Source organism: Theropithecus gelada, chromosome 20, assembly GCF_003255815.1.
Source record: "Theropithecus gelada isolate Dixy chromosome 20, Tgel_1.0, whole genome shotgun sequence".
Taxonomy (NCBI): Eukaryota; Metazoa; Chordata; class Mammalia; order Primates; family Cercopithecidae; genus Theropithecus; species Theropithecus gelada.
In genome coordinates this window covers 52493925-52517007 of record NC_037688.1, presented here as the reverse complement: position 1 = coordinate 52517007, position 23083 = coordinate 52493925, and the positions used below count along the sequence as shown (strand labels likewise).

Below are 23083 nucleotides of genomic sequence, written 5' to 3'. Positions count from 1 at the left end.
GTCGCCCGGGCTGGAGTGCAGTGGCCGGATCTCAGCTCACTGCAAGCTCCGCCTCCCGGGTTTACGCCATTCTCCTGCCTCAGCCTCCCAAGTAGCTGGGACTACAGGCGCCCGCCACCTCGCCCGGCTAGTTTTTTGTATTTTTAGTAGAGACGGGGTTTCACGGTGTTAGCCAGGATGGTCTCGATCTCCTGACCTCATGATCCGCCCGTCTCGGCCTCCCAAAGTGCTGGGATTACAGGCTTGAGCCACCGCGCCCGGCCTTTTTTGTATTTCTTAATAGAGACGGGGTTTCACCATGTTAGCCAGGATGGTCTCGATCTCCTAACCTCGTGATCCGCCCATCTCGGCCTCCCAAAGTGCTGGGATTACAGGCTTGAGCCACTGCGCCCGGCAAAAAACTGTTTCTTTACTTGTTTTTTTTTTTTTTTTTTTTGAGACAGGGCCTTGCTCTGTCACCCAGGCTGGAGTGCAGTGGCATCATCACTGCTCACTGTAGCCTCGACCTCCCAGGCTCAAACGACCTTCCCACTTCAGCCTCCCGAGTACCTGGGACTACAGGCGTGTGCTTCCACACCTGGCTGATTTAGAAATTTTTTTTTGCAGTTGAGGCCTCCCTCTGTTGCCCAGGCTGGTCTCAAACTCCTGAGCTCAAGCCATCTGCTCGCCTTGGCCTCCCAAAGTGTTGGGATTTCAGGCGTGAGCCATCGCACCCAGCCCCCCGCTTTTTTTTTTTTTTTGAGACGAGTCTCACTCGTTGCCCAGGCTGGAGTGCAGCAGCGCCATCTCGGCTCATTGCAAGCCCTGCCTCCTGGGTTCATGCCATTCTTCTGCCTCAGCCACCCGAGTAGCTGGGACTACAGGCGCCCGCTACCAAGCCCGGCTAATTTTTTATGTTTTTATAGAGACAGCGTTTCACTGTGTTAGCCAGGATGGTCTCGATCTCCTGACCTCGTGATCCACCTGCCTCGGCCTCCCAAAGTGCTGGGATTACAGGTGTGAGCCACCGCACCTGGCCTTTTGTTTTTTTTTAAACGTGACTCCCAGGACTCACATGTGGCTTGTAGCATACCCTCTGGAAAGCACCTTCCACACCCTCAGCTTGGGGATGCCTATGGCCTTCAGTCAGAAGACATCATTTCTGTTTTACTTTGTAGGTCTCACCCCCATGGCCAGTCTGTCATCACGGTGATTGGGGGTGAGGAGCACTTTGAGGACTACGGTGAAGGCAGTGAGGCAGAGCTGTCCCCAGAGACCCTGTGCAACGGGCAGCTCGGCTGCAGTGACCCCGCTTTCCTCACGCCCAGGTAATGACACCTTGCACCAGCACACCCTCCTCCCTCTTCTTCCCGTGGTTGATTACAGGAAGTTTCCCTTTTTGGTTCATACGTTGGTAAGAGAGAACTTGCTTTCCTTGATGTAATGTGATTAAGTAAACCATATTCAAAAATTTAAAATTTATACCTGGATTTAGGAAAGCTGGGTGAAGTCCCTCTTATCCAGCTACATCCCCAGATCACTGCATTTCTGAGGCTTCAGCAGAATCATGTGGCACAGAGCTGTGTTTGGACACTCGGCTTGCAGGCTCCTTAGCTGTGGGCCGTGGATCACATGGTGGGCTGTGCAGGCTTTTGAGGGAGGCCTCAAGATCACAAGTGAGTCTTCAGATTCATTTCGTTGTAAATATCTGACATCCCAACTGGAAAGCTGTGATTAAATAAATAGAAGCATGACACGCAGTGGGTGAGATGCCTACTCACAAACGTCCAGAGTCCTCTTGGCTTGGATCCAAACATGGGGTCTGGGTACGCATGTCTGAGGGCTTAGGGCTCCCGCGTGGGAGTCAGTCCCTCGAGGACGCTCCTGAGTTCAGGGAGACCCTCGCCTGGCTGATGGGGTTGTTACTTCAATCCCTTCTCCCCTTTGCTGCTAGGTTCTTGTTGTCCATCTTTGCCAGCATTCAAGGCCGAGTCTCTTTAAGCAGCCACAAGAGTCTTCCCTTGCCCGCCACCTGCCCGCTGTTACCGAGGCCCAGGGAACCTGGGTGGAGGGCGGTGCAGGAGGGGCCATCCCTTGAGCTGAGCAGCTCATCTGTCCATAGGATCCCCCTCCTTTTGTTTCCCATGTGCCCTCCCTGAAGCCACCCATCAGCCCTGGGTGTGGGGACCCTGCACGGATGTCCCGTGTGCTGGTTGGTCCCGGCGAGCGTCCTGGGAGAGCTGTGCGTGAGTGAGGCGTCGCAGGCGTCCTCAGAGGCAGTGTGCTTGTCTTCGGCACTGTCCTCTCCCAGCGGGTGGTGGTGTCAAGACAAGGGCCAGAGGACTGGGCGTTTCTAAACTTGTGTCTCTGGGCTTAGTAATCACCTCTTCCTACCTGTGTAGTTTGTCCCTGTCTCCTGTGCAGTGTTTTCATTGTTACCTGTTTCAAGTGTCATCTATGCTACATTGTATGTTTCACTTTTCACCTTTCTTTACTTGAGCTTCCACAGCCTGTGGGTCCCAGTGCCCAAGATGAGGCTGCCTTTGCTCCTCTGCCTTCGCGTCGCAGACACAGCACCCCCTGCCAGTGCCCCAGAAGCCCTTGGAGGTGAAGTCACAGGGAGGTTAGCTAGCACCACCACGATACAGAACACTGAGTTTTAACGCAGGTCGGTTTTTTGGTTTTTTTTTTTTTTTTTTTGAGACAGGATCTCACTTTATTGCCCAGGCTGGAGTGGTGCCATCATGGCTCACTGCAGCCTCAACCTTCCTCAGCTTCCTGAATAGCTGGAACTACAGGTGTGAGCTACTACACCTGACTAATTTTTGTATTTTTTGTAGAGACAGGGTTTCACCATGTTGCCTAGGCTGGTCTCAAACACCTGAGCTCAAGCGATCCACCCACCTCAGCCCCCTCAAAGTGCTGGAATTACAAGCATGAGCCACCATGCGCGGCTTTAATGCACATCTTAAAAATCAGAAAACTATTGTAGATTTATCATTCATGCATAGTTTTTGCTAGAGGTGATTTTTGGAGTAATCATAAATATAGTACAGTAAGTAAAGTTTACCTGGAGATATGGTTTGCTATCACGTTGATGTGTTTTTGGCAAAAGAGAAAGCAGTGTGGTTTTTTACCTTCTTTTTAAAGAAGGGCTTTTGCTTTGCAAGGAAGCTCTCAGGCTGCCCCTGCTTTCTTCTGGGCACCTGACCCAGAGGAGCAGGTGTGTGCGGGGCCCCCTGCTGCTCGAGCTGGTGCCTGTCCGGGGCTCCTGGAGGCAGCTGAGGGGTGTGGGCTCACTGCGGTCTAAAGGCAAGAGCCAGAACATTGCACAGCTCATTCTCCACGTGCTTTTGTTCCACACCATGTCCCGTCCTGTCCCCCTCAGCCCCTTGTGCGGAGTCACAGATGACCCCACGGGTCCCCATCCTCTCCTGAACGGATGCTTCTGTCTCTCTAGCACTGACCCTCTTGCCGCAAAGCTGCACAGCATCCTCACTGATGAGGCGTTTGAGTTTTACTGTAGCCAGTGCCACAAACAAATCAACCGCCTTGAGGATCTTTCCGCCCGCCTGAGTGATCTTGAAATGAATAGGTAACTGACGAGCGCCTGGCCTTGCTGTCTGTTCCCAGGGTGTGGGGGACTCCCGATACCCACAGCCCCGTTGAGGGCCTGACCTGACTCCGGTGCTTCCTGAGGCCTGGCCTGGTTGCCGCGAGGCCAGCGGGACTCTCCCTGGGGCCCCGCCTCCTCCCCTGCACGCCGCGGGCCGCCGGGGCCCCGCCTACTCCCCTGCATGCGGAGCTCAGGCCAGCGCTTGTGTTGGTGGAGAAAGTGATCAGTCTTTGCAAGCTGTGCTGTCTGTCCTGTGTGTGAAAGAGGATTCTTTCTGCATTTTACTAAAAGATTTCTTTCATTGAGCTCATGAGACAGAATTGGGAAAGTTAAAAGATTTGGTCTTTAAGAACAAATGTGTAAACAGCTTTCAGGATTGTTAGTTTCAGTGGAGTTTCGTGTACTCACAGCGAGCCTGTAAGGGAGCTGACTGTGTCTGGCCCCATGTCTAACCCCCAGTTACAGAAGACAGTTTTGGGTGGTTTGCACATATTGACGTGCCTATTAGGCATCTCTGTTGATTTCGCCTGCAGTAAAGCCCATGGGGAAGCCCCTGGGTGGACAGCCCTCGAGGAGGGTCTGGTGAAGAAATGGGCCCCTTTGGAGCTTTCCACAGCAGCCCTAGCCTAGCAGAAGAGGTGAGTGAGCATGCAGGCTCATGCTGGCAATCCGGGATGGCTTCCTGAAAAACGAGCCCTGGCCCGTTGGGAGGGTTTGTAAAGGTGGCGGAAAGGTGAGCTACCATTATGGTTCTAGCATGTTTAGAGGTCTTTGTGAAACTGCTTACTGTCTTGAGCCTGCTTCTGTCCCTGCCCCCAGGGGGCTTCTGCCAAGGCCAGCCCATCCTTGCTGGTGGGTGCTCACTGCTCACAGCCTTGTTGAGGCTTCTGTCCTGCCTCTAGTTCCATTTTGAGGGCACTTAACTCTTCTTCGGTTCCATGAAATGCTGTGAAACACAGGGCCTCCAGCCAGTGCCCATTCAGGTGGAGAGGATGCCGGTGAGGCCTGGCACTGATGGCCATTCTGGAGCATCAGGGGGTCTTGGCAGCACTGATGAGAAAGCAGAAGTGCTCTTTGAAGAGGGCCTTCCTGGGAGACTTGAGGCCATCCGGAATCCGGTGATTCCAAAGATCCGCTAGCCTCTGTTTGAGGGGAAATCGGTTTTCGCCTGCTGTATTTGTTCAGCTAAGGGTTCAGGGCTTGGTGACGATGGCTCATCCTGCCTGGGGAGGGGTCATTTGTTCTTCCCACGCAGAGACTTGGCCTCCCACCCACCGGTAAGTTGAGTGCAAGCATATCATCTCCGTATGTGAAAGTAAGCCTGAAGACTCAGGTCTCGTCTCATTCTATGAAGATTTTTGACATAGAAGGGATTTTTTCCCACATTGAGAACTAGCTCCAGGATGGCCATGGTCACCCCTGCTGGGCTTTGTGGGTTAGAGAAGGGACTAGGATGTAGCTAAGTACAACCAGCAAGTCCTGTGGAGCCTCACGTCCAGGTTCTGCCACCCCTTTTCCTAAGACTCTACGAAGCGGGCCAGGCGCAGTGACTCACATCTGTAATCCTAGCATTTTGGGAGGCTGAGGCAGGCAGATCATTTGAGGCCAGGAGTTTGAGACCAGCCTGGCCAACATGGTGAAACCCTGTCTCTACTAAAAATATAAAAATTAGCCAGGAGTGGTGGTGCACGCCTGTAGTTCCAGCTAGTTGGGAGGCTGAGATGGGAGGTTCACTTGAACCCAGGAAGTTGAGGCTGCAGTGAGCCAAAATTGTGCCACTGCACTCCAACCTGGGCGACAGAGCCAGACTCTGACTCCAAAAAAAAAGACTCTGCCAAGTGGTTAATATGCTATTCAGTTCAACACAATCAGGGCACACAGCTGCCAGTGAGAACATTCTCCCCAGAACCCTCAGTGGAGGAGATCTGAATCTTGCCTTTTAGTTTCCATGGACTTGCCCGAAAGTAAGCTTATTTGGTCATGCTTTGTGGGTGACAAGAGGTGATTAGTCCAGACCACCTCTGGAAGCTTTGATATCGGATATGATGTCCAGTCACCTCAGAACAGGCCAACAGCTATTGCATTTTCCAGGTATCCTAGAGCCTCTAAATACATTTCATTTGGTAGAAACTAAGAAGTGTGCCTTACATGGAGGTATATTTTCTTTTTTCTTTTTTTTGAGACAGAGTCTTGCTTTGTTGCCCAGGCTGGAGTGCAGTGATGCGATCTTTGCTCACTGCAACCTCTGTCTCCCGGATTCAGGCGATTCTCCTGTCTCAGCCTCCCAAGTAGCTGGGACTACAGGTGCCTGTCACTGCGCCCGGCTAATTTTTGTATTTTTAGTGGAGACAGGGTTTCACTGTGTCTCAGTCTCCGGACCTCGTGATCCTCCTGCTTCAACCTCCCAGAGTGCTGGGATTACAGGCTGAGCCACTGCGCCTGGCCTGCCTGGAGGTATATTTTCAAATTACAAACGCTGTTGCTGGTCTGCCAGTCCAGGCCCTGAGAGGTAAACTGAACGATGAGTCTGTCCTGTCTTATTAGTTCTAGGGAGTCTCAACAATAATAGGATAAAATTAGATTTGTATTCAGCCTGGGTGCTGTGGCTCATGCCTGTAATCCTAGCACTTTGGGAGACCGAGGTGGCGGATCACGAGGTCAGGAGATTGAGACTATCCTGACTAACACGGTGAAACCCAGTCTCTACTAAAAATACAAAAAATAAGCCAGGCGTGGTAGCGGGCGCCTGTAGTCCCAGCTACTTGGGAGGCTGAGGCAGGAGAATGGCGTGAACCCGGGAGGCGGAGCTTGCAGTGAGCCGAGATTGCACCACCGCACTCCAGCCTGGGCGACAGAGTGAGACTCCGTCTAAAAAAAAATAGACCTGTATTAAAATACACATTATTAGTCTCCAATCAGGAAAGGAGAGCCACACAGTAATTTGAACAAGGAAAGTTTAATACAAAGAATGGACTGGGTGTGGGCTGAAATCCCAGTGCTTTGGGAGGCTGAGGCGGGAGGATCCCATGAGCCTGGGAGGTTGAGGTTGCAGTGAGCTGTGGTTGCACCACTGCACTTCAGCCTGAGCGACAGAGTCAGACCCTGCCTATAAAAAAAGGTAATACAAACAAACAAAAAATTTTAAAAATCATTAGGGAAAGAAAAAGAATGACTGCCACAGGCTATGGGAGTAATGAGGCACTGGTTGGGATGAGTAAAAAGAACTCTGCAGAGCATAGGGATAGCAGCCACAGGAGCAGCCGCCACCCAGGGCCCAGGCAGAGCCCCCCAGCTGCAGCCACTGCTACCCAAGGCTGAGGTCTGCAGCAGCTGCAAACCGGGTGGTGGGGACACCACCGTGCTGTCAGGGCTTGTGGGGAACCTGCCTCCTGGCTGCCAGGAAAGCTATTCTGTTGCAGGATGCGTGCAGAGTCACCCCTTAGAGAACAGCTACCCGAATGGGGTCGGGGAAGCCCCTGGTTCTGGCTACAGTGGGCAGGATGCTCCCTAGAGTGGGGGCTAGGGAGGCTGCGTGTGTTGGAGGGCCCTGCAGAGAGTGGTCAGAACCAGGAGGCAAACCTCTTCCTGCTGTGTTCTGTGTTCGCTCCACGGCTCCCTCTGCTGATGACACGCAGCATCATGGAGGAGGAGCCTGCTAAGGGCCCAGCGCTATTTCTGCAGGGCCAGTAAAAAGGATGGCCTTGGAGCTGAGGGGCTCTACATTAATACCTGGCACAGCAGCTGATTCTCCTCCAGCAGATTTTTTTTTTTTTTTGAGACAGAGTTTTGCTCTTTGTTGCCCAGGCTGGACAGTGGCGTGATCTTGGCTCACTGCAACCTCCATCTCCCGGGTTGAAGCGATTCTCCTGTCCCAGCTTCCCGAGTAGCTGAGATGACAGGCACGTGCCATCACACCCGATTATTTTTGTATTTTTAGTGGAGACAGGGCTTTTCCACGTTGCTAGGCTGGTCTTGAACTCCCGACCTCTGGTGATCCGCCCGCCTCGGCCTCCCAGAGTGCTCGGATTATAGGCATGAGCCACCGCGCCCGGCCCCTCCAGCAGATTTTTCTGCCTGACCCTGGCAAGAAAATCACGGGTGTTTTTGAGACAGGTAGGCTGAAGAGAGATGTGGCTTTGTGAGTTCCAGGATCTTGATGGTTTCCAGGCCCTGGGGGTGAGGGTGTCTTCTTGCAGGCTGAGGCTAATAGTTTAGCAGCTATACTGTAAAATACAACTTTGGACCTCAGAAATGAGAGAGAAGGTAAGTTTGGCTCATGTGCCACTGCAGATGGTTAAATCAAACAGTTGATGTGTAATTGGCTACATTTACTGCCCTGAAATGGCAACGGGAAAGGTGTCCAAACTGATGCCTAGGCAGGCGTTCTGAGCATGATGCATCAGTGCCTAAGTCGAAGTCAGCGTCAAACTCTCCTGTCATAGCGGGATCTGGGGTCACTTTTCACTTGGGGGTCTCCGAAGGCCAAGCGTTTGGGGGTAATTTGGCTTCAGAAGCATTGGGACAGTGCAGCCAGCTGATGGGACCAGGTGTGGCGCTGGCCCCTCAGTCGCAGTCTGGGGTGGCTGCATCTGGAAGCCTCTGGGGGCTGGAGTAACGAGACGTATGCGGCCTCATCCCAGCACCCCCGTGTCCTTGCTGTTTTGCTGAGTGAGCGTTTGTGCATGGGCTTGCCTGGGGGGCCCTGCATGCCGGGAGCACTGCTGAAAGGCTGCCCACCCCGTATCTCCACAGCCTGAGTTTCCTGCTTCCTCCTGCTCCTCTCTGTCTGTTCTAACAATTTTCCTGTTTGTTTTGTTTTCTGCACAGTCCGACAAAGCGGCTCTCCAGCAAGAAGGCGGCGAGGTAGGTGGGTCTCTGGTTCCTGCTGAAAACGTTCTGAGGTGGAAAATTAATCATAGTTTTTAAAAAACGTTTTAGAAAATGTTCTTTTCCGAGGTATTTTTTAAACTCCTGCAAGTTACTTTCATGGTTGGGGGCTGAAGGTATCCTGAGGGAGTGTTGGGAAAGGGGTTTCCAGGGCTGTGAATCTGGACCCGGATTTGTGACCAGGAGGTAGGTGTCAGAGCTTTTGGTGCTGGGCCTGTTGAGTGTTCACTAAGCTCTGGAAGGGGCCACCATCCCCACGTCTGCTCTATGTTAGTTCTGAGGTACGAGACCCAGTGAGGAGCCTGACTTCTCAGAGCCGGGTCTGGGCAGCTCCCCAAGGTGAGTTGAAGGTGAGGGGTGGGTCTGACTCCAATTCCTAAAGACCATTTCTTCATTTTTCAGCTTTGCATAGATCTGTTGGCTTCCTGCTGTGAAAGATGGCGACATACACTTTTATCTTCCTCCCCTGCCAGTTCTTACCGAAATAAGCATGCAGGGTTAGGGCCTTTCCCAGGGAGCCACGCAGTGTGGCTGCTGGGTGGCCTCTGCTGCCATCAGAGACTGGCTTCACGTCTTTATCTGCTTTGCCTTCCCTGTCCCCATCCTGCTTCGTGGCCCAGCCTCTGGCAGGGCCGGGAGACGCCTCTCCGGCTTCCTCTGGAACATCCCCCCCCGGAGCCTCCTCTCTGCCCCGTTGTGCTGGGCTCTCTCCAGGCCTCGTGGCTGTGGTCCTGGACGGGTCTCCCCACACCAGTGAGTTCCTTTGTTTCAGGGGTTGGATCCTCTAGCTCCCTGGCTCTGTCTTCCTTCTTGTTTGTTTTCTCCATTTTTTGTCCAGCACATCTTCCTGTAGCTTCTTGAGAAAAGGGGTGCTCAGGAGATAGACTTGAGCCTCAGTTGGTTTGGACTGTGAGAGTGTGGATAGTTTTCCTGTAAGATGTTTGACGGCATTGCTTATGTTCTAGAGCTAGACTTGCTACCCTGAGGTTTAACCTTTCTGACTCGGTTTCTTTGTGACCAGCCTGGGCAACATAGTGAAACCCTGTCTCTACAAAAAAAATAAATAAATAAAAGAAAAATAGGCAAGGTCTTGCTGCGTTGCCCAGGCTGTCGTGCAGTGACTATTCACAGGTGCAAGCATAGGTCTGACAGCCCCAGACTCCCTGGGCTCAAGTGATCTTCCCAGCTTGGCCTCCCAAAATTCTGGGATTGCAGGTGTAAGCCACCACACCCGGCCAGGGACAGAAACCTTTTGTTTTCCGTTTTCTTTTATTTTGAGACATGGTTTTGCTCTGTCACCTGGGCTGCAGTACCGTGGTACAATCACAGCTCACTGCAGCCTGTACCTCTCAGGCTCACTCCATCCTCTCACCTCCTCCCCCTGAGTTCCTGGGACTACAGGTGTGCATTGCCATGCCCGGCTAGTCTTTTAATTTTTTTTTTTTTTTTTTTTTTTTTTTGAGACGGAGTCTCGCTCTGTCACCCAGGCTGGAGTGCAGTGGCCGGATCTCAGCTCACTGCAAGCTCCGCCTCCCGGGTTTACGCCATTCTCCTGCATCAGCATCCCGAGTAGCTGGGACTACAGGCGCCCGCCACCTCGCCCGGCTAGTTTTTTGTATTTTTAGTAGAGACGGGGTTTCACCGTGTTAGCCAGGATGGTCTCGATCTCCTGACCTCGTGATCCACCCGTCTCGGCCTCCCAAAGTGCTGGGATTACAGGCTTGAGCCACTGCGCCCGGCTGTCTTTTAATTTTTAATAGAGATGGAGTTTCAGTATGTTGTCCAGCCTGGTCTTGAACTCCTGGGCTTAAGGGAGCCTCCCACCTTGGCCTACCGAAGTACTGGGATCACAGACATGAGTCGTCACACCTGGCCATGGATGAAAACTTTTTTCTTTTTGTTTCTCTTCTCTTTTCTTGGCTTTCTTTTCTTTTTGAGACAGTCTTGCTGTTGCTTGCTCTGCCTTGCTCTGTGCAGTGAAGTGATCACAGCTCACAACAGTCTTCACTTCCCAGACCTCCCAAGCTCAAGCGATCCTCCCTCCTTAGCCTCCCAAGCAGCTGAGACCACAGGTGCATGCCACCATGCCCAGATAATTTTTAAATTTTTTGTAGAGACAGGCCCCGACTGGTCTTGAACTCCTGGGTTCTAGCAGTCCTCCCACCTCGGTCTTCCAGAATGTTGGGATTACAGGCATGGGCCACCGTGTCCCACTTGTTTTCCATTTTCTATCATTTTAGGGGCGAGGGGCTAGAGGAAGCAGAGGTGAATGTCATCATGCATTTTTTTCTGTCTTCTTGCTCACCCCTTTCAGAAAAGCATTGAGCTGGCCAGGCGCGGTAGCTCACATCTGTAATCCCAGCACTTTGGGAGGCCGAGGCGGGTGGATCACCTGAGGTTGGGAGTTCAAGACCAGCCTGGCCAACATGGAGAAACCCCATCTCTACTAAAAATACAAGATTAGCCAGGTGTGGTGGCGTGTGCCTGTAATCCCAGCTACTCGGGGCTGAGGCAGGAGAATCGCCTGAACCCTGAAGGCAGAGGTTGCAGTGAGCCGAGATCGTGCCACTGCACTCCAGCCTGGGCAACAAGAGCGAAACTGTGTCTCAAAAAAAAAAAGAAAGAAAGAAAAGCATTGAGCTCTTAGGAATATGAAGTGAATCCCCAGCCAGCTACACTTCTGTTACCACTTCAGCATCACCTTCCTCCCCACTTCATCGTCTTTTACTCCAGACAGGCTGCAGCTGGTGACATGAAAGGCCAGTCAAGGCCAGCTGAGGCATCTCCTTGAGGCCTCCTGTGCCTAGGATGGGGCGCAGCCTGCAGCTGGCTGTCACAGCCTCGTGTCAGAAACACCCTTTGAAATTTAATGTTTCCTTCATGGGTACCCTTTGGTATAAAAAAAGCCCAATCTGGTCCAGGCACGGTGGCTGACGCCTGTAATCCCAGCACATTGGGAAGCCGAGGTGGGCGGATCATGAGGTCATGGGCCCGTCGAGACCAGCCTGACCAACATGGTGAAACCCCATCTGTACTAAAAATACAAAAATTAGTCAGGCGTGGTGGTGCGCACATGTAATCCCAGCTACTCAGGAGCCTGAGGCAGGTGAACTGCTTGAACCGAGGAGGCAGAGCTTGGAGTGAGCCAAGATTGCACCATTGCACTCCAGCCTGGGCAACACAGTGAGACTCCATCTCAAAAAAAAAAAAAACCCGATCTGCAGTTATCTGAGTTATCTGTAGTTAGAGTTTACAAAACAGAGGCATGTTCTGCAATATATCTATCCACATGTAAATATATATATGCAACATTTAATCTGCTGTGTTGCCCCAAATCTGCCACAAGAGGCTAAGGAAGCGCAAAATAACTGTCGTGATTCGCTTCTCACAGTTCTCAGCCCTTCGCGCTGCACGGTTGCTGAGATGGTGGGTTTTGCCGGCAGCCATTGTAGCCCCTGGGCTTGGCTGCCTTGTCACCTCCCTCAGCCTTGTTCCGTCCCTGTCCATGAGATGGAAGTGATTTTCTCCAGTCAGCTGTGCGTGTGCAGGGACAGGGGCTCCAGGCAGAGCCGAGTCCATCAGGACAGGAAGAAGTGCTCACAGCAGGCAGGCTCCTAGGGCCCTGGGTGGGAGGCCTCAGGGATCCCTGTACCTCCTTGCTCACCAGCCAGGCTTGACCTACTGCCCTTCGGGGCAGATCAGGATTTTTCCACAGCTCCCTCTCTGAGGGGAGGGTTCTCCCAAGTGAGGGTGTGGTGTAGCTGGAGAATCCCTCTTTCTGGGGGATTTAAATAAGCAGCCCGGCCAGACGCGGTGGTTCACGCCTGTAACCCCAACACTTTAGGAGGCCGAGGTGTGCAGATCATGAGGTCAGGAGTTTGAGACCAGCCCGGCCAACATAGTGAAACCCCATCTCTACTAAAAAATAAAAAAATTAAAAAGTTAGCTGGGCGTGGTGGCAGGTGCCCGTAATCCCAGCTACCTGGGAGACTGAGGCAGGAGAATCGCTTGAACCCGGGAGGCAGAGGTTGCAGTAAGCTGAGATAGCACCGCTGCACTCCAGCCCAGGCGACAGTGCAAGACTCTGTCTCAAAAAAAAAAAAAATTTAAATAAATAAATAAGCAGCCCCACACGCCATGCTGAGGACCCTCTGCCTCACACGGGTGGCCGTGTGTGGTGGCTGCACACTGAGTGCCTGGGGATGGCCGTGCCTCCTGTCCCCAAGTCAGCCCCAGAAGTGCCTAAGCCTCTAGGACAGCTCAGAAGTACTGACAGGCCCCAGGCCATGGCCTCTCCTCAGGATAGGCTCTGGGTTGCAGCTTCCTGCCTGGAGTGGCTCATATTTGGGGGCAAGGTCATGGGCGTTTAAGGGCAGCGACTGGCCAAGAACATGATCCACGTCAGCAGCAGCTTTTGAGAATCTGATGAAATTCCCAGGGCCCCAGAAGGGCGCTGGTGTGTTCCAGCTGGTGCACGTTCTCAGGGCTTGTCTCCAGGGGCAAAGATACCTTCTTTTTTCCTCCTCAGAGCGTTTATGGGGAAAAAGATGGAAATGTTCAAGCCCAGTCCATACTAAGAAGCAAATCAAACTTCATACACTTGGTAGACATTTTCAGTGGAAAAACACTAACATTTTATGGAATTCTTACCCTGCTATGTCCCTAGCCAAGCTGTTTGTATGCAGGACCTTGGTCCAACCTCAATTGCCTGTACACCCCGATTTCATAGGCAAGGAAGCTGGGAGAAAGTCCCCCCATTTCACAAGCAAGGAAGCTGGGAGAGGGTCCCCCCATTTCATAGGCAAGGAAGCTGGGAGAGGGTCCCCCCACTTCATAGGCAAGGAAGCTGGGAGAGGGTCCCCCCATTTCGTCGGCAAGCTGGGAGAGGATCCCCCCATTTCATACGCAAGGAAGCTGGGAGAGGGTCCTCCCACTTCATAGGCAAGGAAGCTGGGAGAGGGTCCCCCCATTTCATAGGCAAGGAGGCAAGGAAGCTGGGAGAGGGTCCCCCCGTTTCATAGGCAAGGAAGCTGGGAGAGGATCCCCCCATTTCACAGGCAAGGAAGCTGGGAGAAGGTCCCCCCATTTCATAGGCAAGGAAGCTGGGAGAGGGTCCCCCCATTTCACAGGCAAGGAAGCTGGGAGAGGGCCAGTGCTTTTTTACAGTCACGCAGTTGTGAGCATCAGGCTATCAGCCCGGAGCCTGGCTCGGTACTCAGGCTCCCAGGATGTATAAAGAACTGAACATGCGCCTTTGCTGTTGGCTCTTCTGTGCGAGTGCTCTGAGAGTTTTCTGTACTCCCAGCAAGTTCGGGTTGGTGTAGATTGACCACAGCGAATCTGGCCCGGTGGTGACCACGAGCACGCGCTTACTGCGCGCCGAAGTTCACACTCCCTGGAGCAGCTCCTGCCCCAAGGTGGCAGCCTATGGGCTGGCTGCGTCCACGCAGGACCACGAGGCTGTCCCGGAGCCTGGCCCAGGTAGTAACCTGGCATGGCCTGCAGGGCTGGGGATGCGTCCACAGGAGCTGGTGCCCCAGAGGACACGTGTGTCTGGTGTCTTCCTGGACTTGGTTGGACCGGTTTCCCAGTGTGTCCGTGAGATTGACACTGAGTGAGACTTCCGGGATCGACACTTTTCCTGGGACCCTCACTGTTCCTGCCGCAGAGAGCACCTGTGAAAGTCCGAGATGAAGAATGTGTACAGGGGAGGTGTATGTAGGTCGAGGTCCTGAGCTGATGTCTCACGGGCTTCTGGTAGAGACGAGATTGTTCGTGTCTCTGTGAAGAAGGACACGTTTTATTGCTGCCAAGTACAAAGTCCGCTGCCACTCGCTGGCAGGGACTGAGGTCGTGTTCTGTCAGGTTCCAAAGAGCGCCAGGAGGACTCTGAGACCACAGAGCACGGCCTGCTTTCTCCCAGCCCCTGGTAAAGATGTCCAGCCTGGGACCTCCCCCTGTATATAATGCTTTAAGTGGGAGAAGACCACCACCCAGATCAGGGGAGGACCTGTCCCCTACAATGCTGCCGCCTGCTTTTCAGATTGACTTGGGAGTGCTTGTGCTGACGGAGCTTGTCCTGTGGTTTTTCCCTTTCTTCCCTCTGTTACTGTTCCTTTTCCATAGGTACCTGCACCCGTCAGGGGCCCTGACTATGGAGGCCCTGGAGGACCCTTCCCCCGAGCCCGTGGAGGGCCCAGAGGAGGACATTGCTGACAAGGTAGGTCCTGCAGGGCTGGGTAGCGGCAAGTAGGGGATTTAGACACAGCCATGTCTGAGGGCCTCTGCAGACATCCCGGGAGGTGGGGACAGCACAGCCGGAGGTGACCCCATGTCATCCAGGGCTCCCCAGACCCTCTGCTCTTTCGCAAGTTTCCCCAAGGGATCTTGTGGGCATGTGATAAAAAGGAGTCTTCCTGTTGTGCACCAAGGGCCAGCTGGGAGGGGTGGACTGGGCAGTGAATGAGAGCCCTCAGGGATCCCACCCCCACTGTGTCTGAGTTGGGTTGGGGGACACCCAGACATTCAGTCCACCAGGCCCATGGAGACGCGACCTGGGGCACCCATGATTTGGGAGAAGAAGGCTGCCCCTGCAGTGACTGCAGAGCCAGCAACCTGCGCAACAGGCTTCTCCTGGGGACTTAAATGGAATGGGTGGCAGCAGCCAGGGCAAGGCAGCCTTGCCGTGGTCAAGACCTGCTTTTCAGCCGGATGTGGTGGCTCATGCCTGTAATCCCAGCACATTAGGAGGCCCAGGTGGGCCGATCACTTGAGGTCAGGAGTTTTGAGATCAGCCTGGCCAACATAGTGAAAGCCCGTCTTTACTAAAAATACACGTTAGCCAGGCGTGGTGGCGGGCACCTGTAATCACAGCTACTCGGGAGGCTGAGGCAGGAGAATCGCTTGAACCTGGGAGGCGGAGACTGCAGTGAGCTGAGATTGTGCCACTGCACTCCAGCCTGGGTGACAGAGCAAGACTCTGTCTCACCTCCTGCACCCCCTCACCTCCTGTGACCTCTTCACTTCCTCCTGTACCCCCTCAATTCCTCCTGTACCCCTCATCTCCTGTACCCCCTCACCACCTCCTATACCCCCTCACCTCCTGCATCCCCCTCACCTCCTCCTGTACTCCCTCACCTCCTGCATCCCCCTCACCTCCTCCTGTACCCCCCACCTCCTGTACCCCACCACCTCCTGCACCCCCACCACCTCCTGACCCCCAACCTCCTCTTGTACCTCCCACCTCTTCCTGTACCCCATCTCCTCTGTACTCCCTCACCTCCTCTTGTACCCCCTTACATCCTCCTGTACCCCTTACCTCCTCCTGTACCCCACCTCCTTGTACCTCCCACCTCCTGTACCCCCATCTCCTCCTGTTCCATCACCTACACCCCCCACTTTCTACTATACCTCCCACCTCCTCCTGTACCCCATCTTCTGTACCCCCTCACGTCCTCCCATACTGCTCACCTCCTCATGTACCCCCTCACCTCCTCCTGTACCCCCTCACCTCCTGCACCCCCCCACCTTCTGTACCTCCCACCTCCTGTACCCCATCTTCTGTACTCCCTCACCTCCTCCCATACTGCTCACCTCCTCATGTACCCCCTCACCTCCTCCTGCACCCCCCTCACCTCCTCCTGCACCCTCTCACTTCCTGCAGCCCTCATCTCCTCCTGAACCCCCTCACCTCCTGTGTCCCCTCACCTCCTCTCCTGCACTCCCATGTCCTCCTGTACCCCCCTCACCTCCTGCACCCCACCTCCTCCTGTACCCCATCAGCTTCTGTACCTCACCTCCTCTTGCACCCCCACCTCCTCCTCCCTACAACTTCTCTAGCATCTCAAGTCTGCTGACCCAAGCTGAGTCCTCCTCTGCTCCCTTTACTCCTTCTCCTACCTCTGCAGGTGTCTGACTTTATCTTGATGTGAACTCTGTGAGGGAGGGAGGGACCAAGACATGAGTCTGTTTGTCCCTTGCATCCATGGGCACCTGGGCTGCCTCTGTGGGCTGCATCTGGCTGAGCAGAGACCCAACTGTGTGTTGGGGGCAGAGTCTTGCTGCCCATGAGCCAGCCAGTCCAAAGGCACCCCTGGGCCTCTAGCTCTCGGAACTGCGGCAATGTGTGCATTTGTGGTGTCGAGATGACAGTACTTCCCAAGCCCCCGGCCCCATTAGGAGCTGCATCTTCTTGGGTTTATGGGACAAGTTCCAAGGGTAAGTTGGATCCGACACCAGCCTAGCTAGGTAGGATCTGATTCAGTGCTGAGAAAATCCCCAGGCGGCCTCCCAGGTAGTTCCCTCGGGGGCGCAGGCCCTTCTGCTTCTGACTACCTGACCCTGAGGCCTGCTCTCATTGCCAAGGTCGTCTTCCTGGAAAGGCGTGTGCTGGAGCTGGAAAAGGACACGGCAGCCACTGGCGAGCAACACAGCCGCCTGAGGCAGGAGAACCTGCAGCTGGTGCACAGGTGAGCCTGGGCCAGGAGACCTGGGCCTCTGCGTAGTGCCTCCTGTGCCCACCTGTCAGCCCCCATTTACTTCTCTTTACCTCACACAGCAGGGGCTTGGCCACCGGTCCATCCCAGGGTGGAAGCCAGCTGAGGGGGTGGTGCCAGGTGGTCATCTGAGCCTACCCATTGGGCTGCAGGCAGGAGACTCGAGGCTCTGACTGGTGCTCTCGTGGGGAGTTGTCCATGAACCCTAGACACACAGAGGGCCAGAGGAGGGCACTGCCTCCCTCTCGGGAGTGTGAGACCTGACCCACCCAGAGGAGGAGCTGACTGCAAACCCACACAGTGCCCAGCCTCACCAGCAGGCCTGGAGGTACAGCTCTCCCACTCTGGTCCATACGAGGTGTGCCCATCCTGGAAGAATGCAGATTAGGGAAGTTGCTCAGCCGCAGAAAGCGAAATGAGCAGAGACTGCTGAATACGTGACAGGATGCACAGTCTCATCACTGTGGGCAGGAGTGCTAGGGAGGAAGCGAAGTGTGACGCCGTGTTTGCAGAGAAAGAGTGGGAGCTGCTTACCCCACTCTCGTTTGCAGACTTTTCTTAGAATACTGTGTAATTCTCAGTGTTTTTCAAACGAGGCACGCCATGTTGTCTCATAGCCGATTTGCAGTACTGTTTCTCATGCAAAGTAAGATGAGCTTGGCCCAGGAGTCATCTACCCAGGCTGTGCCACCTGGAGCTGGGCACTGGCAGCCTCTTGGGGGCAGAGGAGGCAGCCAGGAGGCCTGTGAGGCACCTGGGGAATCTGCAGAAGAGGTTCTTCCTGTGAGCTTCTGCTCCCTGCCCAGCTGCCCGGGCACATCCCTGCCCTTCCACGTATTCTCAGCTCAGCCAAGGGCCCTGTCCCTTGAAGCTTCAGTGTCTTCATCACCACTGACCAGGTAGATTCAGGGCTCTGAGCAGCCTGCACACATGTGTGTTGGCAGCAGGGCATTTGCAGTCAGCACTCCCAAAGCCCCCAAGCCCTCACCCTGCACCGTACTAACATGCGTGACCCGCCCTTCAGCTTCAGATCCATCTGCCCTGTGAGCGCTGAAAATGTCTCATGGGATCGTGGGCGTAACTTGCACATCACTTTAATTCTAACAAAGCAAAGCACATTCTCTTGTGGAGTGAAGACCCTGGGCTTTGCGGCTGCCTGTTCTCCAGGATTCTCAGCAGAGGAGGGCCTGCCGCCGGCCCCTGCTGCCTTGTGGAGAGGGGCCAGGCATGCTGGCGAAGGGACTGGGCTCCAGTAGTGTGCTACACATATGCTGCGCCTCCAAAGACCGCTGTCTCCTCCTTGTCAAGGAGAATCCGGAGGGGCCGCCAGACATGCTTGTTTTTTGTTTTTTTAAGAGACAGGGCCTCCCTCTGTTGCTCAGGCTGAGTGCTGACTACAGCCTCTACCTCCCAGACACAAGCGACCTGCCTACCTCTCAGCCTAAGATGTAGCTGGGACTACAGGTGTGCACCACCACACCCAGCTTTTTTTTTTTTTTTTTTTGAGACGCGGCCTCGCTCTGTCTCCAGGCTGGCGTGCAGTGGCACAATCTTGGCTCACCGCAACCTCCACATCCCGGATTCAAGCGATTCTTCTGCCTCAGCTTCCTGAGTAGCTGGGACTACAGGCATGCACCACCATGCTGGGCTAATTTTTTTATTTTTAGTAGAGACAGGGTTTCACCATATTGACCAGGCTGGTCTCGAACTCCTGACCTTGTGATGTGCCATCCTCAGCCTCTCAAAGTGCTGGGATTACAGGCGTGAGCCACCGTGCGCGGCCTACTTTTTAAATTTTTTGTAGAGATGAGGTCTCACCATGTTGCCCATGCTGGTCTCAAATGCCTGGCCTCAAGCGATCCTCCTACCTTGGCCCCCCAAAGTGCTGAAATCAGAGGCGTGAGCCACTGTGTCCAGCCTAGATGCCTTTGTTGAGCTGACTGTCAAGGTTTCATTTGAGTCTGGAGTATGTTCATCAGTTTTCTGTGTGTGTGGTGTGAAGTCCACCCTGCTGCCTTGCTCCGCCCACTGACCATCTGCAGCGCAGCCCCGGCCACATTCAGTTCCTGTGGCTGTTCCCTGTGGTGCTCACCTCCACTGTCCTAAACAACACGTTACCCGTTTTCAGTATCATCTGCCCGTCCTGAGCCGTTTGCTCTCTAGCTGTGCCGTACAGCTGCCATCCTGGGAATTCCGAGTGCTTCCCCTGGGTTTGAGTCCTTATTTTCTGGGTCCCACGTTTTCTTCTTTTTGCCAACTCGTTTTCTGAGGACGTCACTGATAGTTGCCTGGAAGAGGGAGCACAGGAGCCAGATGCTCTGAGAACTGCTTGTGTGGAAGTGCTTAGTCCTCCCACCCCTGCTCCAGTCCATAGCGTAGCTGCGCATAAAATTCTAGGTCAGAAATTGAATTCCCTGAGAATTTGAAGACCTCTGACCCCGTGCTGTGACTGAGGACCCGCTGTTGCCGCAGGGCCTTGCTATTCTCCGTAACTTCTGTTTCCCGCCCTACATACTTGGATGAGGATCTTGTATTATTTGCCGTGCCATGCACCTGGTTTTCAGCCTTCAGTTCGTTGTTTTGTTTTTTGAGACAGAGCCTTGCTGTATCGCCCAGGCTGGAGTGCAATGGTGTAATCTCTGCTCACTGCAACCTCTGCCTCCCAGGTTCAAGCAATTCTGCTTCAGCCTCCCAAGTAGCTGGGATTATAGGCATGTGCCACTGTGCCTGGCTAATTTTTGTATTTTTAGTAGATTCGGGGTTTCACCACATTGGTCACGATGGTCTCGAACTCCTGATCTCAGGTGATCTGCCCACCTCGGCCTCCCAGAGTGCTGGGATTACAGGCGTGAGCCCAACATCTTGATCGGAGGTTTAGATCATCCTTCCCACACTTTCAGTTCCCGGGAGCTGTTCCTTGTTGTCTGTCTCTTCTGCAGCGGCCCGCCCTGACCCTGCAGCTGTGGCTCTTGGCTCGCGGAGGGCACTGGCTCAGGGACCTTTCCTCACTGTCTCCTGCATCATGTGTCTCCCTGGGGTCCTCGCTTGGTGTTTGCTTTGGCCAGTTCCTGTTGAAAGCTTGCCTGTTGTGTCTGGTGATCTTTGGCCATCCGTCCACTCCTGCGTGTGAGGCACCACAAGGATAAGAGGCTCTGTGCAAGGCAGGGCTTCAGGGCCTGGGCTGTGCTGTGTCAGTGGGCAGGGCCTGTGCCCTTCTCTTTGGGACAGTCCAGTCCTGTCTCCTGCAGGTGGTTGTGAAGATCTAGGGAAGGCCAGGGTCTCCCCGCCCCATGGGAATGTCGTCTTTTCCCTGTGGTCTAGCTGACACCTGCCCTGCCTCTGCTCTGAGGTGACCTGGATGGGACTGGTCTCTATACCCACTTCCCTAGCCTGGAGGGGACTGGGAGCAGAGTGGGCCCCCCTCCACTTGTGGCCCCTCACAGCCTCTGGGGCCCAGATGTGCCCAGCAGCCAGAGCTAGACTCGTCCTGGCTCCCATGTGGACCTGGCAACTCAGGAAGCCTCGTGAGCACCTTTGGGAGATGTGCCATGAACCGACTATACTGCAGCTGAAGGCAGACACTGCCCGCACACTCAGTTCCCCGGTGTTCAGCTGCCACGGGCCATGTGCTTCATCAGACTCACTTCCTGGAAATGCTGTGGCCCTTGGACCCTGGTACCTTCACGCTCCTTCCCGAGGCTCCGAGGCTCCGTGCCTCTGGGCCCTGAGCTCACTCACTGTGTGTAGTGGCCACAGGTGGAGCAGCTGCATGAACAGAGTGCACCAGGGGCGGTCACCGGGCCCTCGGGGTGCTGCAGTCCACACAGCACAAGTGGGCAGTGCCTGTGGGTATCAGCTGGGCCGGGGTGCAGTGGACACTGCTCTGGTCACCCCTAGCTGCCTTTAGTGTGGGAGGCGAGGCTATCTGGGGGTGTGTGCGCTGCTTCAGAACTGCCTTGACCAGAGCTTGGGGATGCCCTTCTCAGCCCTCCTCGCGGGTGGCGGCAGGTTTCCTGGAGGTCCTGAGGCAGCTTCTGGGCATGGGTGGAGCCACTGCACACCCTGCCCGGAGACAGCTCAGCTCCTCCTTTTGCCTTTCAAGAGCAAACGCCCTGGAGGAGCAGCTGAAGGAGCAGGAGCTGAGAGCCTGTGAGATGGTCCTGGAAGAGACCCGGCGGCAGAAGGAGCTCCTGTGCAAGATGGAGAGAGAGAAGAGCATCGAGATCGAGAACCTGCAGGCCAGGTAGGCGGTTCCCAACAGCCCGCCCATCCCAGAATGCTGCAGGCCAGGTAGGAGAGGTTCCCTGACAGCCTGCCTGCCCCAGAAAGCTGCAGTGGCTAGGAATAACCTGAATTTTAGAAAAAGGGGAAAAGCTATGTGGTGAAGACCTTAAAACTCCCCAAAAAGCCACAAGAAATCAGTTCAAAGACTGACCCTGTGTGGGTGTTGGTTTCTCTAAATCTACGTCTACAATATATCCAGTCTGTTTAAAACACTAATTTTGTTTTGTTTTTTTTGTTTGTTTTTTGGGGTTGTTTTTTTGAGACAGAGTCTTGCTCTCTCCCCCAGGCTGGAGTGCAGTGGCGCGATTACAGCCCACTGCAAGCTCTGCCTCCCGGGTTCACATCATTCTTCTGCCTCAGCCTCTCAAGTAGCTGGGACTACAGGTGCCCGCCACCACACCCAGCTAATTTTTTTGCATAAAATACCAATCTTTTTTTAAGGGAACTTGACAAAATTACTTTTACATTCATCTGGAGACATAGCCTTGGATGAGTCAGAAAAAGTGGGAAAACAATAAGGAAGAAGATTAACGATACTATATTAAAATATATCATAAAGGAGGCAGGGCACAGTGGCTCACGCCTGTAATCCCAGCACTTTGGGATGCTGAGGTGGGTGGATCACTTGAGGTCAGGAGTGCAAGACCAGCCTGGCCAACAAGGTAAAACCCTGTCTCTACTAAACAACAACAAAAAAAAGTCAGGCATGGTGGCGCGCGCCTGTAATCTCAGCTACTTGGGAGGCCGAGGCATGAGAACCACTTAAACCCAGAGGCGGAGGTTGCAGTGAGCTGAGATTGTGCCACTGAACTCTAACCTGGATGACAGAGTGAGACTCCATCTCCAAAAACAATTTAATTAAAAAAAAATATATATATATAAAATAAAGGGAAAAATTAGTTTTTATTTTTTTACTTATTTTTTAATTATTATTTTTTTTGATGGAGTCTTGCTCTGTCACCCAGGCTGGAGTGCAGTGGTGCAATCTCGACTCACTGCAAGCTCCGCCTCCCAGGTTCATGTCATTCTTCTGTCTCAGGCTCCCAAGTAGCTGGGACTACAGGCGCCTGCCATCACACCTGCCTAAATTTTTGTATTTTTAGTAGAGACAGGTCTCACAGTATTAGCCAGGATGGTCTCGATCTCCTGACCTCATGATCCAGCCGCCTTGGCCTCCCAAAGTGCTGGGATTATAGGCGTGAAACACGGCACCTGGCCTTTTTTTTTTTTTTGAGACCAAGTGTCACCCTGTCTTCCAGGCTGGAGTGCAGGGGGCGATCTCAGCTCACCACAACCTCCATCTCCTTGGTTCAAGCAATTCTCCTGCCTCAGCCTCCCTAGTAGCTGGGACTACAGGCTCGCACCACTGCACCCGCCTATTTTTTGTATTTTTAGCAGAGATGATGTTTCACCATGTTGGCCAGTATGGTCTTGAACTCCTGTGATCCACCTGCCTCAGCCTCCCAAAGTGCTGGGATTACAGGTGTGAGCCACTGTGCCCAGCCAAAACATCATTATTTTTAATAGAGATGGGGGTTCTTGCTGTGTTGCCCAGGCTGGTCTTGAACTCGTGGGCTCAAGCAATCCTCTCACCTCGCCCTCCCAAAGTGCTGGGATTACAGGCGTGAGCCACCGTGCCAGCCGAGGCAGAAACTAATATTTTTTTTTTTTTTTTTTTTTTGAGACGGAGTCTCGCTCTGTCACCCAGGCTGGAGTGCAGTGGCCGGATCTCAGCTCACTGCAAGCTCCGCCTCTCGGGTTCACGCCATTCTCCTGCCTCAGCCTCCCGAGTAGCTGGGACTACAGGCGCCCGCCTCCACGC

At 53.9% G+C, this 23083-nt stretch overlaps 1 protein-coding gene across 3 annotated transcripts in view; it reads left to right on the top strand.

Moving 5' to 3' along the window:
* RAB11FIP3 (RAB11 family interacting protein 3) overlaps nt 1-23083 on the top strand; it is a 101257-nt gene that overhangs the window by 65198 nt on the left and 12976 nt on the right. For 2 of the 3 annotated variants that reach the window (XM_025370283.1, XM_025370284.1), the window contains 5 exons: nt 1158-1307; nt 8423-8458; nt 14609-14702; nt 16847-16950; nt 21080-21220. In XM_025370283.1, coding sequence (XP_025226068.1) covers nt 1158-1307; nt 8423-8458; nt 14609-14702; nt 16847-16950; nt 21080-21220 — 525 coding nt within the window. Of the gene's footprint in view, nt 1-1157; nt 1308-3439; nt 3575-8422; nt 8459-14608; nt 14703-16846; nt 16951-21079; nt 21221-23083 lie in introns of all 3 variants that reach the window. The other variant, XM_025370282.1, reaches the window with a different exon arrangement.